The sequence below is a fragment of the Myotis lucifugus genome, unplaced genomic scaffold, assembly GCF_000147115.1.
Source record: "Myotis lucifugus unplaced genomic scaffold, Myoluc2.0 scaffold_106, whole genome shotgun sequence".
In the NCBI taxonomy this organism is placed as follows: domain Eukaryota; kingdom Metazoa; phylum Chordata; class Mammalia; order Chiroptera; family Vespertilionidae; genus Myotis; species Myotis lucifugus.
The window spans coordinates 850,680-865,114 of NW_005871154.1; the positions used below are offsets into that span (position 1 = coordinate 850,680).

General features: G+C 37.2%; 1 protein-coding gene across 1 annotated transcript in view; it reads left to right on the top strand.

Annotated features, from left to right (window-relative positions):
• NOX4 (NADPH oxidase 4) overlaps positions 1-14,435 on the top strand; it is a 149,353-nt gene that overhangs the window by 117,637 nt on the left and 17,281 nt on the right. The window contains exons 14-15 of the mRNA XM_006092917.3: positions 11,793-11,912; positions 13,754-13,862. Of these exons, the coding sequence (XP_006092979.1) occupies positions 11,793-11,912; positions 13,754-13,862 (229 nt within the window). The remainder of the gene's footprint in view (positions 1-11,792; positions 11,913-13,753; positions 13,863-14,435) is intronic.

The following is a 14,435-nucleotide window of genomic DNA, read 5'->3' on the forward strand; positions in this document are numbered from 1 at the left end:
GGGGGGAGTTGGGGGTGACCAGGCCAGGAGGGGGGCAGTTAGAGGCGATCAGGCAGGCAGGCAGGTGAGCAGTTAGGAGCCAGTGGTCCCGGATTGTGAGTGGGATGTCTGACTGCCAGTTTAGGGATCGGGCCTAAACTGGCAGTAGGACATCCCCCAAGGGGTCCCAGATTGGAGAGGGTGCAGGCTGGGCTGCAGGACACCCCCGCCCCCCCCCCCTCCCGTGCACATATACTGGGCCTCTCATGTGTGTGTGTGTGTGTGTGTGTGTGTGTGTGTGTGTGTGTGTTTGTGTGTGTGTATGGTGGGGAGCTGGGAAAAGGATGGAAGAGTAGTTTGAGGGGGAAAAAGTAAAATATTTGAGCCTAAAGGCATATAATAAGTCACAGAAGGATTCATTGCCATCTAAATAAACAACAGTTCAAATTAAACTTAATTTATAAAATAGCACTTTTTGTTGAAAAGACTGGTTATAGTGCAGAAGTATATAGATCTAAATTCAATCTTAGAGTGTTTATCTGAATATATGCCCTCTAAGAGCTTTCAGAGATAATATTATTTCAGGCAGAGTTGCACCTGTGTTTGTGGGGTGTGAAATTTGGCTACATGTTACACTTAAAAATTCACTAGGGGTTGTCAGTTTATGATTCATGTTCCAGCTAACTACCTAGTGGAACAGTTTGAAGAGCTGGGTAGCTTTCCTTTTATTTGAAATAGTGCATATTAATATATATTTCAGGTTTCATGTTAGCAGATCAATCCTACATTAGCCAGCACAGAAAACAAAATCAAAATGCAAAAAACATTTTCTTTTAATATTCTATAGGAACTAAGTCCAACGATGAAGATCTATATACAGTATCTGTGTTTAAAAGTAAAAAATACACATAGTATACTACATGCTCAATAATACTCTTGCTGTTGTAGACGATCTAAAAGTCTTCCCTAACCCACACATTAATAATTTAATTTTTTTATTTAATTATAGTAGACATTCAATACTATACTAGTTTCAGGTGTATAGCATAATGGTTAAACATTTATAAAACTGACAAAGTGATCCTTCCAATAGGTCGAGTACCCACCTGGCACCATACATAGTTATTACAATATTGTTGACTATATTCTTACTATATGCTATACTTTACATCCTGTGAATATTTTCTAACTGCCAATTTGTAGTTCTTAATACCTTCACCTTTTTCATCCAGCTCCCCATTCCCCTCCCATCTGACAACCAACAAACAAAACCAAAGCCACATTTATAATTGTTAATGCATGTTTTAAATGGTAGGTAGGACATGAGGAAATTGCTTGGAATTATAAACTATAACACATTTATTTATTCCCCCAAATATAAGGCTGATTTTAATGGGGGTTGTGTGGTGGACAGAGATAAGTCCTGGATTCCGGGACAGTTGGGGAGCAGATCAGAGACCCCTGCAAATTGCCTAAACTCCTTGAGTGAGACATCATCACCAGATAAGGTAGAGACTAAATAGTCTGCTCTGCAGGAGATAGGTGGGATAATTGACTCATTTTGTCACTGGCTCTGAGAAAAATGGGAATAAAAATCTCCCCTGATATTTACTAACCACAAGCTCCATCTCACCTGAGTTGGAACAGTGAATTCATAATGTGTATGTAGCCTAATAAACCCAGATACTAAAGTTTAGTTTAAAGTGATTTCAGATTTATGGTGCTCTCCTGTTGCCCAGAAGAGGAAAATGAAAATGCTCCTGTAGGGGACACATTTTAACTCTCAAAGGATTCCTATACATAAGGCACCAAGGAATATGAACTCTTATTTGTTTAAATGAGGGAACAAAACACCATGAGCACATGTTAGTAGAAATCATATATTCAAAAAGTATAAAACACATGCTTACTATGTCTAAAGAAATAAAACAGCATTGAAATAATGATTAAGACACATGGGACAATGAAATTTCTCAAGGCACTTTTGAAAAGAGCCAACAGAGCTTCTAGAAATAAAAGATACAATATCACAAACTTAGCAAATTAACATAGCCATAGTGAGAATGAATGAATTGTCCAATAGAACTGAAATAATTATCCAGGATGCAGCACAAAGAGACTAAGATATGGAAAATATGAAAGAAAGGTTGAGAGAAATATAATAGGAGGAGTGAGAAGTTCCCATATTTCTTTACATTAGAGATCTAAAAGTAAGGGAACAAGAAAGTGCGTGCAGGAGATGTACTATTTGAAGAAATAATAGCTCAAATTCAGGGTTACCAATAAATCTCACGCAACATAATAAAAATAAATTCACCATGGGAAACATCATAATTTACTTATAGAAAACTAAAAGCAGAGACTAATGCAATGTAAAAGTAGTCAAGGAAAGAAATGGAAAGGTAAGAAGCATGAAAAAGTGAGACATACAGTATGATAATATTTTGGTAAGTAATTCAACATAATTGAACTAAATTCTACAGTTTAAAAAAATGCCATCAAATTTTAGGTGTTAATTTTGTATCTTGCTATATTGTGGAATTCATTTATTAAATCTAGTACAGTGGGGCCTTGACTTACGAGTTTAATTCGTTCCGTGATGGAGCTCGTAACTCAAATTACTCGTATGTCAAATCATAAAGTGAACGAGTGAGACACGTGATGCTGGGCTGATGTTGTGGCGTTCACTGTGATGTTCGCTGCGCCAACTAGCAGTGGGGTATCTGAAGCTGGCTTGTAACCCGAATTTTAGCTCGCAACTCAAAGCAAAAAATCGGCCTAGAGACGGCTCTTATCTCGAAAAACTTGTTAGTCGGGACACTTGTAAGTCAAGGCCCCACTGTACTTTGTTGGTGGAGTCTTTAGGGTTTTCTAGGTACAACATCATGTCATCTGCAAATAATGAGAGTTTTACTTCCTCCTTTCTAATTTGGATGTCTTTTATGTTTTCTTCTTGTCTGATCACTGTGGCTAGCACTTCTAGTACTGTGTTGAATAAGAGTGGTGAAAGCGGGCATCCCTGTCTTGTTTTCATTCTTAGAGGAAATGCTTTTCATTTTTGCCCATTGAATTTCATGTTAGCTGTAGGTTTGTCACACATGGCCTTTATTATGTTGAGGTATGATCCCTCTGCTTCCACTTTGCTAAGAGTTTTTATCAAAAATGGGAGTTGGAGTCAATCAAATGCTTTTTCTGTGTCTATTGATATGATTATGTGATTTTTGTCTTTCAATTTGTTTATGTGATGCATCATGTTTATTGATTTGCGAATATTGTACCATCCTTGCATCCCTGGAATAAATCCCACTTGGTCATGAAAGATCTTTTCAATATATTGCTGGATCTGATTTGTTATATTTTGTTGAGGATTTTAGCATCTATGTTCATCAGGGATATTGGCCTGTAATTCTCTTTCTTCTCAGTGTCTCTGTCTGGTTTTGGAATTAGGATAATGCTGGCCTCATAAAAAGAGCTTGGAAGTGTTCGTTCCTCTTGGATTTTTGAGGAAATTGTTGTTAGCTCTTCTTTGAATGTTTGATAAAACTCCCCTGTGAAGACCAGGGCTTTTGTTTGCTGGAATTTTTTGATTACTGCTTCAATTTCCTCAATTGTTATTGGTCTATTCAGGTTTTCTGATTCTTCTTGATTCAGTTTTGGAATATTGAATTTTTTTAGGAATTTGTCCATTCCATCCATATTGTCCAGTTTGTTGGCATATATTTACTGATAGTATTTTCTTACAATCTTTTGTATTTCTGTGGTGTCAGTTGTTACTTCACAGCTTTTGTTTCTGATTTTATTCCTTTGGTTTCTTTCTTTTTCTTGATGAGTCTCTTTTTCTTAAAGGTTCTTCCATCTTGTTTATCTTTTCAAAGAACCAGCTCTTGGTTTCATTGTTCTTTTGTATTGTTTCTTTTTAGTCTCTATGTGGTTTATTTCTGTTGTAATCTTTATTATTTCCTCCCTTCTATTAACTCAGGGCTTTTCTTGTTGTTTCTTTAGCATTTCTCACAGTGCTGGTTTGGTGGTGACAAACTCCTTTAGCTTTTTTTTTTTTTTTGCCTGGGAAGCTCTTTATTTCACTGTTTATTTTGAATGATAGCCTTGCTGGATATAGTAATCTTGGTTTCAGATCTTTGCTTTTTATTACCTTGAATAATTTATGCCATTCTCTTCTGGTCTGTATACTTTCTGATGAAAAATCAGCTGACATCCTTATGGGAGCTCCTTTGTAGGTACCAAATTGCTTTTGTCTTGCAGCCTTTAAGATTCTCTCTTTGTCTTTAATTTTTGGTATTTTAATTAAGATGTGTCTGGCCTGTTTGGGTTCTTCTTGTTTGGGACTCTCAGTGCCTCCTGAACTTCTATGACTTATTTTTTCACCAGGTTAGGGAAGTTTTCTGCCATAATTTCTTCAAACAAGTTCTCTATCCCTTGTTCACTTTCTTCCCCTTCTGGAACTTCTATGATGCAACTATTATTACTTTTCATGTTGTCCTATAGCTTCCTTAAGCTGTCCTCCTGTTTTTTAATTGTTTTCCTTTTTTTCTTTGGTTCTCTGATTGAATGATTTTTTTCTAACCTGTCTTTTAATTCACTGATCCAATCCTTGGCTTCCCCTAATCTGCTATGTATTCCTTCCAATGTGTTCTTTATTAGTGCTATGTCATTCTTTATTTCCAACTGGTCTTTTTACATAGTTACTATATCTTTTCTGATGCTGTTGAGCATCCTTACCATAATTATTCTGAAATCTACATCTGATTAATTTCTTATCTTCATTTAATTTAGCTCTTCTCTGGAGAATTCTCTTGTTCTTCCATTTGGGGCTTGTGTTTTTTGTCTCTCCATTTTGGCTGCCTGTTTGGGTTTATGTGTCTATGGATTAGGTAGACCTGCTATGACTCCCAATCTCTAGTGCAGTACAATTTCAAATGCTGTTTGTGTCTGGCCCTGAGTACCCTGCTTGGAGCTATCAGCAATCCACAGCTGTGGCTTCCTATGCTGGGACTGGGTACCTTTGGAAAGGACCAAGATGTACACTAAGGTCTGCTTTTCCTAGCCCTGGGCTCAGAATTAGATCAGGTAAAGACTCAAAGACTCCTGAGACCCACCTCTGCCTGCTAACTGATTGTGTTGTCTTGAGTAGCCTCAGGCTATTGCCCACAGTTGTGGGGAGAGGTTTTTCAATGGGGAAGAGGGGGGTGTAATTTCTTCTGTCTACAGGCTGATTGTTATTTCTATTCTCTTTTTGGGCTTCAGAAACTTCAGAGTGGGGCAAGCGTTTTTCTAATTGGGTGGGGCAATTGCTTTTTATCAGGCAAAAAGCTGCCTGGATGGTAAAGTTCTGCCAGACAAAGATGTCCTCTGCAGTATGAGGGAATGATTCAGCAAAGGAAACCAGGGTGTCTGCCTTTCAAGCTCTAGCCCCTGGCTTCTGCTCACACAGCTCCAATCAACTCTACCATCCCTCTGCCGGAACCCAAGATGAGTGGCTGCACACAGGATTTTATGTGTTGGCTCTTTAAGAGGGTGTCTGCATTTCCAGCCGTCTCTCCCTAGCATACAGCAACCCTGCTGCTTTTCACAGCCAGATGTTATGTGGGCACCTTTCTCAGTTATGATGCTCTGGTCTTGGGAGCCAGGCTTGGGGTTTAGACTCCTGAGTTCTCTGTGGGAACCCCCCTCAGCTGAAATATCACTCTGGAACTTCAGTTGCTATCTTTGGGAGCCTGTCCAGCAGTTTTGTGCCTCCGCCCTTCCTACCAGTGTCTATGTGCTCTCCACTTTCCATCCCTGGTCATTAGGGTTCTTTTCATCTAGTCTTCAGTTGATTATTCAGGATGGTTTTTCTGTATTTTAGTTGTAATTCCAGTTTGGTCCTGGAAGTGTATCAGTGTAGTTTCCACTTACTCTGCCACCATTTTGGAATCTCCAAATTACTGAAAGGTTATTGCCAGCATGACTGGGACAAGAACCACCTTTGTAAATCTCTCCCATCACTCTTAATTTTCCTAGTTCATCCTGTGCTTGTAATTTATGTTTCTGACTCTTAGCAGTGCTTGTCTCAGTGATACTGGTCCAAAATCAGTGTGTCCGCAGCTTCAAAATGCCAAGCTGTCCAATATCTATTCTTTTTAATTAAAATGTTTTTCTTAAAATAATTTTATGAGTTATGACTAGCTCTCTCCTCAGATTACCTAAAAAGTTCAATTTTAATTTATGATATCAGTGTGTTTTGGGGGATGTGATAGGAAGTGTTGGCTATATTTTTAATGTAATTGAATTAATTTGTAGCTCATAGATTTCTCCACTGAGAAAAGATTTTATATAACTGGTGTATCAGATCATCAATGTTACTCATTAAAACAATTCAATTCATTAACATTTAATGGATTCTACCTTCAAAGGATTCTACTTTCAATATTTCAAAAAATGTTCATGTATTTCTGAATGGGCCAGGGAAGAGGATTCCTCCTTTTCCTAGAATTCTCTTAGATTCACAATCTTCATAAAGAAACTTTTCACTAGTCATCAACTGAACTTTAAAAATGTATCAGGTTGATCTCCCCTCCACTGTGTTGCTGCAGATTTGAATAGCTGCCTTTACTTTCTGAAATCTTTTCACAGATATAATGATAGTAGTAATACAGCATTCTTTTAAAGACAAGGTACTAAGATAGAGAGAAAAATCACTGCTCATAAATTAAAGGCAATGGATTTTGCACATGAATCAGTTTAAATATGTAAAAAAATTATTTAAGTTGTTCCTATTTCTGCCTCCCTCAAAAACCCAGGTGTTGCCAAGTAATCAATTATTAGTAGTTTCATTTTTCATCCCTCCTCTCAAAAAATCAAAATTTTATTTATTCTTGTGCAAAAACATTTCCAGTGGAAAAAAAACAGATGATTCTCTATGGTTCTTTAATCCACATCCCCATTTACATTTTTCATCTCATACTGAACTGAGTCCATTTTTTATATTTATGTTGGACTTCTCAGATGGCATGACAGTAGACTCTAGGTGCTCATTGATGCTTTAACAAAAAATTCGGATCATTGTGGCTCTCTACACTTATTAGCAGGCTTCTTCTGTGTTATCATATCTAATTGCTCCTTTTAGAGATGTAGGAAATCAGATTTAGACAGGGAAATTAACATGCTGATGATCCTAGCCTTCGTAAGTGGCTAGAACCCTCTGAGTTTTTGTCCTCTTGTCCAAAGTTATTCTGAAACACCAAAGAGTAGCTGTATGGGGGTATCAGGAGGATGTGTGTGCGGGCATGTGGGCTGGAAAACAGACAGATAGGAAACATAATTGCCTAATGACTCTTCTTGCTAATCCTTTGCTGGTCAAATACAATGTCCTTGTGTCAGATTTTTTGAAAGCAGGCATACATAGAGAAGTGAACAGCACCAAGATTGCTGAGGACAGGAGTTACTTTCTAGCTCCAGAATTTTGCATATAGAAGATACTTGATAAGTATTTGCCAATGGAGGATGTGTTAGATAATCACATCAAAGAGTAGCCCTCTACAGTGAGGGGGATTTTTGTCTCTTGTTCACTGCTAAAATCTCCAGTACTTGAAGAGTGCCTTTTATAGGGTAAGTGCTAAAATATTTGTTAAAGAGCTGGAACCGGCATGGAATGGCCCAAACCGAGCATCAGTTCCGACAAAGGAAAATTCATAAACACAATTATCAGTAGCCTTAGCAGAGAAACTGAGTTGAAAGTTCCTGAGAAGGGTTTAGCTCATATATATATATATATATACACTAATAAAAGACAAAGATGCTAATTGACCGTACCTTCGCTATGCCCACCAGCCAATCAGAGACTATATGCAAATTAACCCAACCAAGATGGTGGTTAATTTGCATATACCAGCTAGGAGCGAAGACTGAAGACAATGTGGAAGCGAAGCACTGCAGAAGGGAGCAAAGTAGAGGCGGTGGAGACAGGAACGGAGCCAAGGCGGCGGAGGCGGGAGGTGGGAGGGAAACCAGCCGGGTGGCGGGGTGGGAGGGAAGCCCGCCTCAGTGGGTTTCTCTCCCTTCTCTGCTTCGCTCCAGCTGCAGGAAGTCCTCTTCTTGCAGGAATCTTCCTGCAACGGGCCTCTAGTATATATATTTAAATATACTTAAGCCAAGAATGCTTTGTTTATTTGCAGTTCCTGTTACTTTTCCCAGATGCTTTTATATCTTGCTGGAAAGATTCTTCTCCCAGGTGCTTTTATGTCTAGCTCCTTAATGTCATTTAGGTTTCTGCTCAAACGGCACATGCAGAGAGAGAGAGAGAGAGAGAGAGAGAGAGAGAGACTTTCTTTGAGTATCCCTTTAAAGTGCCTATGCAAAATTTAAAGTGTATGCAAAAGTAAACAGAATCGTATAATGAACTTTTATGCACTAAATCACCTAGCTTCAATAATAATTGTTTTACCTATGTTAAAAAGCATATATCACTATGTAGCATTATATCACATATCTTTTTATATCTTTATTTATGAGCTAGCCCGTTTCCCACTAGAGTCAAAGATCCATGAGGTCAGGGGCTTGTTCTAACCTGTTCACTTTTCTATCCCAGACACTGAACAGTATCAGGTACATTGCAAGTGGAAATAAAACTTGTTGAATGAAGTAATGAATGCTTAAGAGAAGATTGAACTAAGTCTAATGGATTCAAAATAATTGTAGAGATTTACAATAATCTTATTTTTGCAATTAGAAATACTAAGTTTTAATCCCAATTTTATTGCTTAATGTTTTATGTTCTAAATTTGCTCACATGGTGGAAAGTGGTAGAATCAATTTACATATGTTGCTTTTGAGCCACTGATATGTTGAGATTTCTATTAAGAATCCAATATGTTGTATCATTAACTTTTAAATATACATTTGTTGAGTAAATAAGCTTTAAAGTATGAAACAGATGTAATAAGAATTAAGCATATTGTGAGTATATGATCTATCAGTATTTTGTGAATTTTTGCTATGTTGGGAATACTACTTTAAGCATTTAAACTTTGAGTAATTTTTTCTTGAGGTACAATAAGTAGTTTTTAAAATAGATGGAGTATTTTTAAAGCACTACTCTTGCATGTTTGCAGGATTTAAGTATATACTGAACATGTAGTAGTCAAGAGGGTCTATGTTCTGCTACAGTAAACCTTGAAAAATCCCTGAAAATGTGGTGAAACCCATTTATTTCTTGCTCATCAAGTGTCTCCTGAGGGTCAAGTCACCTTCTAGGACAGCTTCCTTCAAGGATTTAGTTGGTTTGTCTTCTAGTTTCCATGAGAGTGATAGAGTTTTCCTTGCCTCATTCCAGGAATAATGGATATTGCTTCCACTTACAGCCCAGTGGTCAGAATTAGACATAAGGTTCAATATAACTACCAAAATCCCAGGAAGTGTAGTCCAGCGAGTACCCAGAAGGAAAGGAAACCAGATCATGGCAATGACTAATAGTATACATGGACTACATGCCATAGACCTCAGAGATCACAAGACTATCCATTCTTTAATTCATTTAGTAAACATTTACTGAACACTTCACTGGTAAGCCCATAGATGCCTAATCTTAAGTGGTCTCTCAAAATCACTCCTAGCAATGAGAGACATGTATATCATAAGACTGACAACATAAATGTACTTTTTAGGACTGTTATTATTTTTTAGCAAAGTTATTTTTTATAATAGAAAAAAAAGATTTAAAATGGCAGTGCCCTATATACATGTTTATTTTTCTTTAACATAAAGATATCTGGAACTAGGTAGCCATAGAGGGTTTGATAATTCTGTAGTCATAAAAGATAAATATTTAGACCATCAAGTCAACATTTTAGACACCAGGAAAAAGGAAAGAAATAGGGAGTGATAAAGAGTGTAACTTTTGCCGAAACCGGTTTGGCTCAGTGGATAGAGCGTCGGCCTGCGAACTGAAGGGTCCCGGGTTCGATTCCGGTCAAGGGCATGTACCTGGGTTGCGGGCACGTTCCCAGTGGGAGATGTGCAGGAGGCAGCTGATCGATGTTTCTCTCTCATCGATGTTTCTGACTCTCTATCTCTCTCCCTTTCTCTCTGTAAAAAAAAATCAATAAAATATATTTAAAAAAAAAAAAAAAAAAGAGTGTAACTTTCACCCTGGCCGGTTTGGCTCAGTGGATAAAGCATCACCCCATGGACTGGGGGGTTGTCGTAAATGTTTCCCTCCACGTCCTGCGTGGTTCAGGGTTCAATATCTGGAAGAGGAGCCACACACAAATGAAATAGAAAAGACAAGAGATAATTTGGAAATATTGGGGGACCAGGCGGGTAAGTCCAACTCAAGAGGAAGGACTTCCACCCGTGCTCAGTCCCCACCAACCTTTTATAGTCAGAGGTAAACAAGGCAGTGGTTACCATAGTTACACAGTTCTTGTGAGTTTCACCTGTTTTGATCATGTTTACACTCCCTGCACTTCCCTCAGCCATTAGTTTCCCAGGTAAGATCTGGGGAGTGTTATAAGGTCAAGCCTAATTATGCTAAGAGGACTGAGCCCTCTAAGCTGGGACTTGTTTGTGACTTTGCCAGCAGGTCAGTCTGAGGCTCAACCCTATATCAGTTTCCCACAGGGGGTCTCGGGTTTGATTCTGGTTAAGGCAGTGGTTCTCAACCTTCCTAATGCCATGACCGTTTAATACAGTTCCTCATGTTGTGGTGACCCCCAACCATAAAATTATTTTCGTTGCTACTTCATAACTGTAATTTTGCTACTGTTATGAATCATAATGTAAATATCTGATATGCAGGATGTATTTTCATTGTTACAAATTGAACATAATTAAAGCATAGTGATTAATCACAAAAACAATATGTAATTATATATGTGTTTTCCGATGGTCTTAGGCGACCCCTGTGAAAGGGTTGCGACCCACAGGTTGAGAACTGCTGGGTTAAGGGCATGTACCTCCATTGCAGGCTCGATCCCATCAATTATTCTCTCTGTCTCTACCCCTCCCTTCCACTCTCAAGGGGAAAAATACCCTTGGGTGAAGATTAACAAACAAAAAGAAGAAAGAGAGAGAGAGAGAGAGATGCAACTTTCAGAGAGAGAGGCAACTTTCAACTGAGAGCTTCTTCCAGTTTTTCTAATTTCGCTTACATTTACACCACCTTACCAAAATAGATAAGGAAGCCTGGCAAATGTAGTGTTTTTGTCTGGGTACTTTGCTTCCCTAGATGAAATGAGTTTTTTGTTACTAGGAAAGAATGGGAAGATGAATATTGAGTTAACAATTAACAAGTATTTTTGCAGTTAAGAAGGATTCACTGTCTCACACACAGTTAAATATTTAATCACAAGTAGAGTAATTAAATATTCCTTTGAGACTGTTCTTCATCTGTTTCTATGCTATTACAACCTAACTGGGGCAACAGGAGGAACTAGATTAGTTTCTTTTCTTTCTTTCTAGTACTTTCCTGTTCACATAGTAAATGTTTTCAGTAACTACTTCTGCTACTGACTTTGCCATTAAAGAGAACATTATTTATTGAATATAGACACCATAAAACAGTTGGTATTTTAATTTAGTCAAATATAGTAATATAATAGTATCAGCATTAAATTGTTAGCTATCTATCATGGTCCAATGTATATTTTTTATATGATTCATTAATATTTCCCTCAAAAGAGGCATGCTTAGAAACAGATGTACTGTTAATATCGACAGTTCATAAACAACATTTCTTGTTTTTAGGCTTGTCACTATGAGAAACAATAAAGTAACTTAACTTATTTTCATCTTTTCCACCTTTGTCTTCCTCTCCATAGGCTATATATTGATGGTCCATTTGGAAGTCCATTTGAGGAATCATTGAACTATGAGGTTAGCCTCTGCGTGGCCGGAGGCATTGGAGTAACTCCATTTGCATCAATACTCAACACCTTGCTGTATGTCATTTTGATCTATTTTATTCATCCAAATAAAGAACTGTCGATATTTTAGACATCTCTCTTTTATATGAAGTGTCTCCTTATAGATTCCTTGTACTTGCTATTGAAGGAACTTCATTTACTGATTGATGAAGGGAATAATTCAGTGATTCTCAATATATGGCCTTTGGCTTTCAGCATGATATTTTGTGAAATATGTCAGTACTGCAGCTCTGCACTCTTCTGTCTTTATCCTTATTAGAGTTACTCCACCAGCCTTAATTTCTCTACTGTCTCATCAGTGTTAAATGCACTATGTATCCGCCTGTCAAATATTTTTGAGCACCTATGTGCCAATTTATCTTATAGGTAGGTACAGGTAATACATCAATGAATGAAACTGAGCCCCTTCCCTTAAAAAGCTTAGTTCAAAAGGGGGAGATAAAAATAAATCAGTGAGAAATTCATAAATAATATTACTTAAGAAAATATTAGAACTATGATAAGAAGAGGTATTCATGGGATATAGAAATAAGGGCTAAAGCTATCGTAAATATGATCAGGGAGAGCTTTTCTGAGATGACAGAATGAGCCCATCATTCCTTGATCTATTACTTGGCAAATTTGAAACAAACAGAAGAACCCTAGCCAGTTTGGCTCAATGGATAGAGCATCAACTCAAGGACTGAAGGGTCCTGGGTTTGATTCCAGTCAAGGGCGTGTACCTCGGTTGCAGGCTTGATCCCCGGCCCCAGTCGGGGCATGTGCGGGAAGCAACCAATTAATGTGTCTCTCTGAATTCCATGTTTCTCTCTCTCTGTCTTTCCCCCTCCCTTCCACTCTCTCTAAAAAAATCAATGGAAAAATATCCTTGGATGAGGATTAACAAAAATAAATAAATAAATAAGACAGAAGACTATTAATTTCAGAGGTAAGACTGCTTAACCAGGAAAGACTTTTACAGTTATTTCTGTCCTAGGATTATAAGAAAAAAATAATTTATTAATTCTCATGAAAACACAAACAAAATGACAGTAGGAAATTATTCTCAATTCTATTACATACATTCACTTACAAGACATAATTTGCATTAAAAATCTGTTTTGTGGAGTACCAAAAAAGAACCAGTAAGTTGAAATGATGTGTTTAATGATATTTTACTTCAGTTTTAAATTCTTGATATAAATTTGGGCCTTTTTGGAGGTTCTTAGAAAAATAACCATATTGCATGCCAGAAATCATTTGTTTCTGAAAACATATTGCAAGTTACTTGGACACCTAAAGTTATGAAAAGAAAAGAATATTTTCTTAACCTCAAGCCTACTTCCTAATTATAAGTAGGAATCCAGACTTGGAGTCATGAGGTACTGGAATGCATTACATAGTAGGCAGTTATGAAATCTCCTTCTTTAATGATATTAAGAAGGGGATAAACAACCAATTTCTGGAATGGTTTTGGTTCCCTTTGCCTGGAAACCAGGGCAAGAATGATGGGGACTAGACTGGGGCCCTGCTGTGTGATTGAATTCAAAGAAAATAGGGAACTTTTTTTCCCTGAGATGTAGGGCTAAAAGTATTCTGATCCAGGAGTTTAGTTTATTACCTTCAACTGGAAATGGGTGATATGCATATAATATTCACAAGTATGGACACTGAATTTATGGAGCATATCCTGTCTTTGACTCAGAATATTCATTTTACATTCCTTTGGGAGTTACAGTAAGTGCTATGTCTGATGCTTGAATGTAAATGGCTGTTTTGCTGTTGGTTACTTACTAGTGAAAATAAAAATTTCCAAGATGCAGGGATTCTTAACTTTTTGCCATCCTAATCATTATCGTGTTATTTTTATCTTAAAGGGATGACTGGAAACCTTACAAGCTTAGGAGACTGTATTTTATTTGGGTGTGCAGAGATATCCAGTCCTTCCGTTGGTTTGCAGACTTACTCTGTGTGTTGCATAATAAGGTAAAATTAGGTTTCCAATTTTGCAATGTTTAAATTTAAAAACATAGTTATTATGTTTCAAATTGCTAAAGTTCTAAATGATTGCTACAGAAAAAATAAAAATAAATAAGTAGTAAGAAGGAAAAATCCTTTAAATTAAAAAACAACACAGAGATAACATTTGTTACTTGGTACACATCTTTTTAGATACTGATATCTATGATTATGTGTATGTATCTATGACATGTTTTAACCTAGAAAATGATGATTGATACGTTCTAACATGGACTATTTTAACATAGAAATGCATGTACTATTAATGTGGGCATATATATGTGTATGATGTATGCAAATGCATGCATATGGGGTGGTGAGGGAAGGCAAATAGAGGGAAACATCAGCAGGCCATTGCTAGTACATTTCCCATCTTTTGTTCTAATAGCTCTTAACTTTTATCTTCACCTTTGCTATTCTAAATGGACCATCACCAGACTTTTGGCACATTATGCAGAATTTCCAAAATCCCAAATTCTAAGTTTTAGTTCTTATAAGTATGAAAGCAGACATTCTCCATCTCTCCTACATGTGACCTAT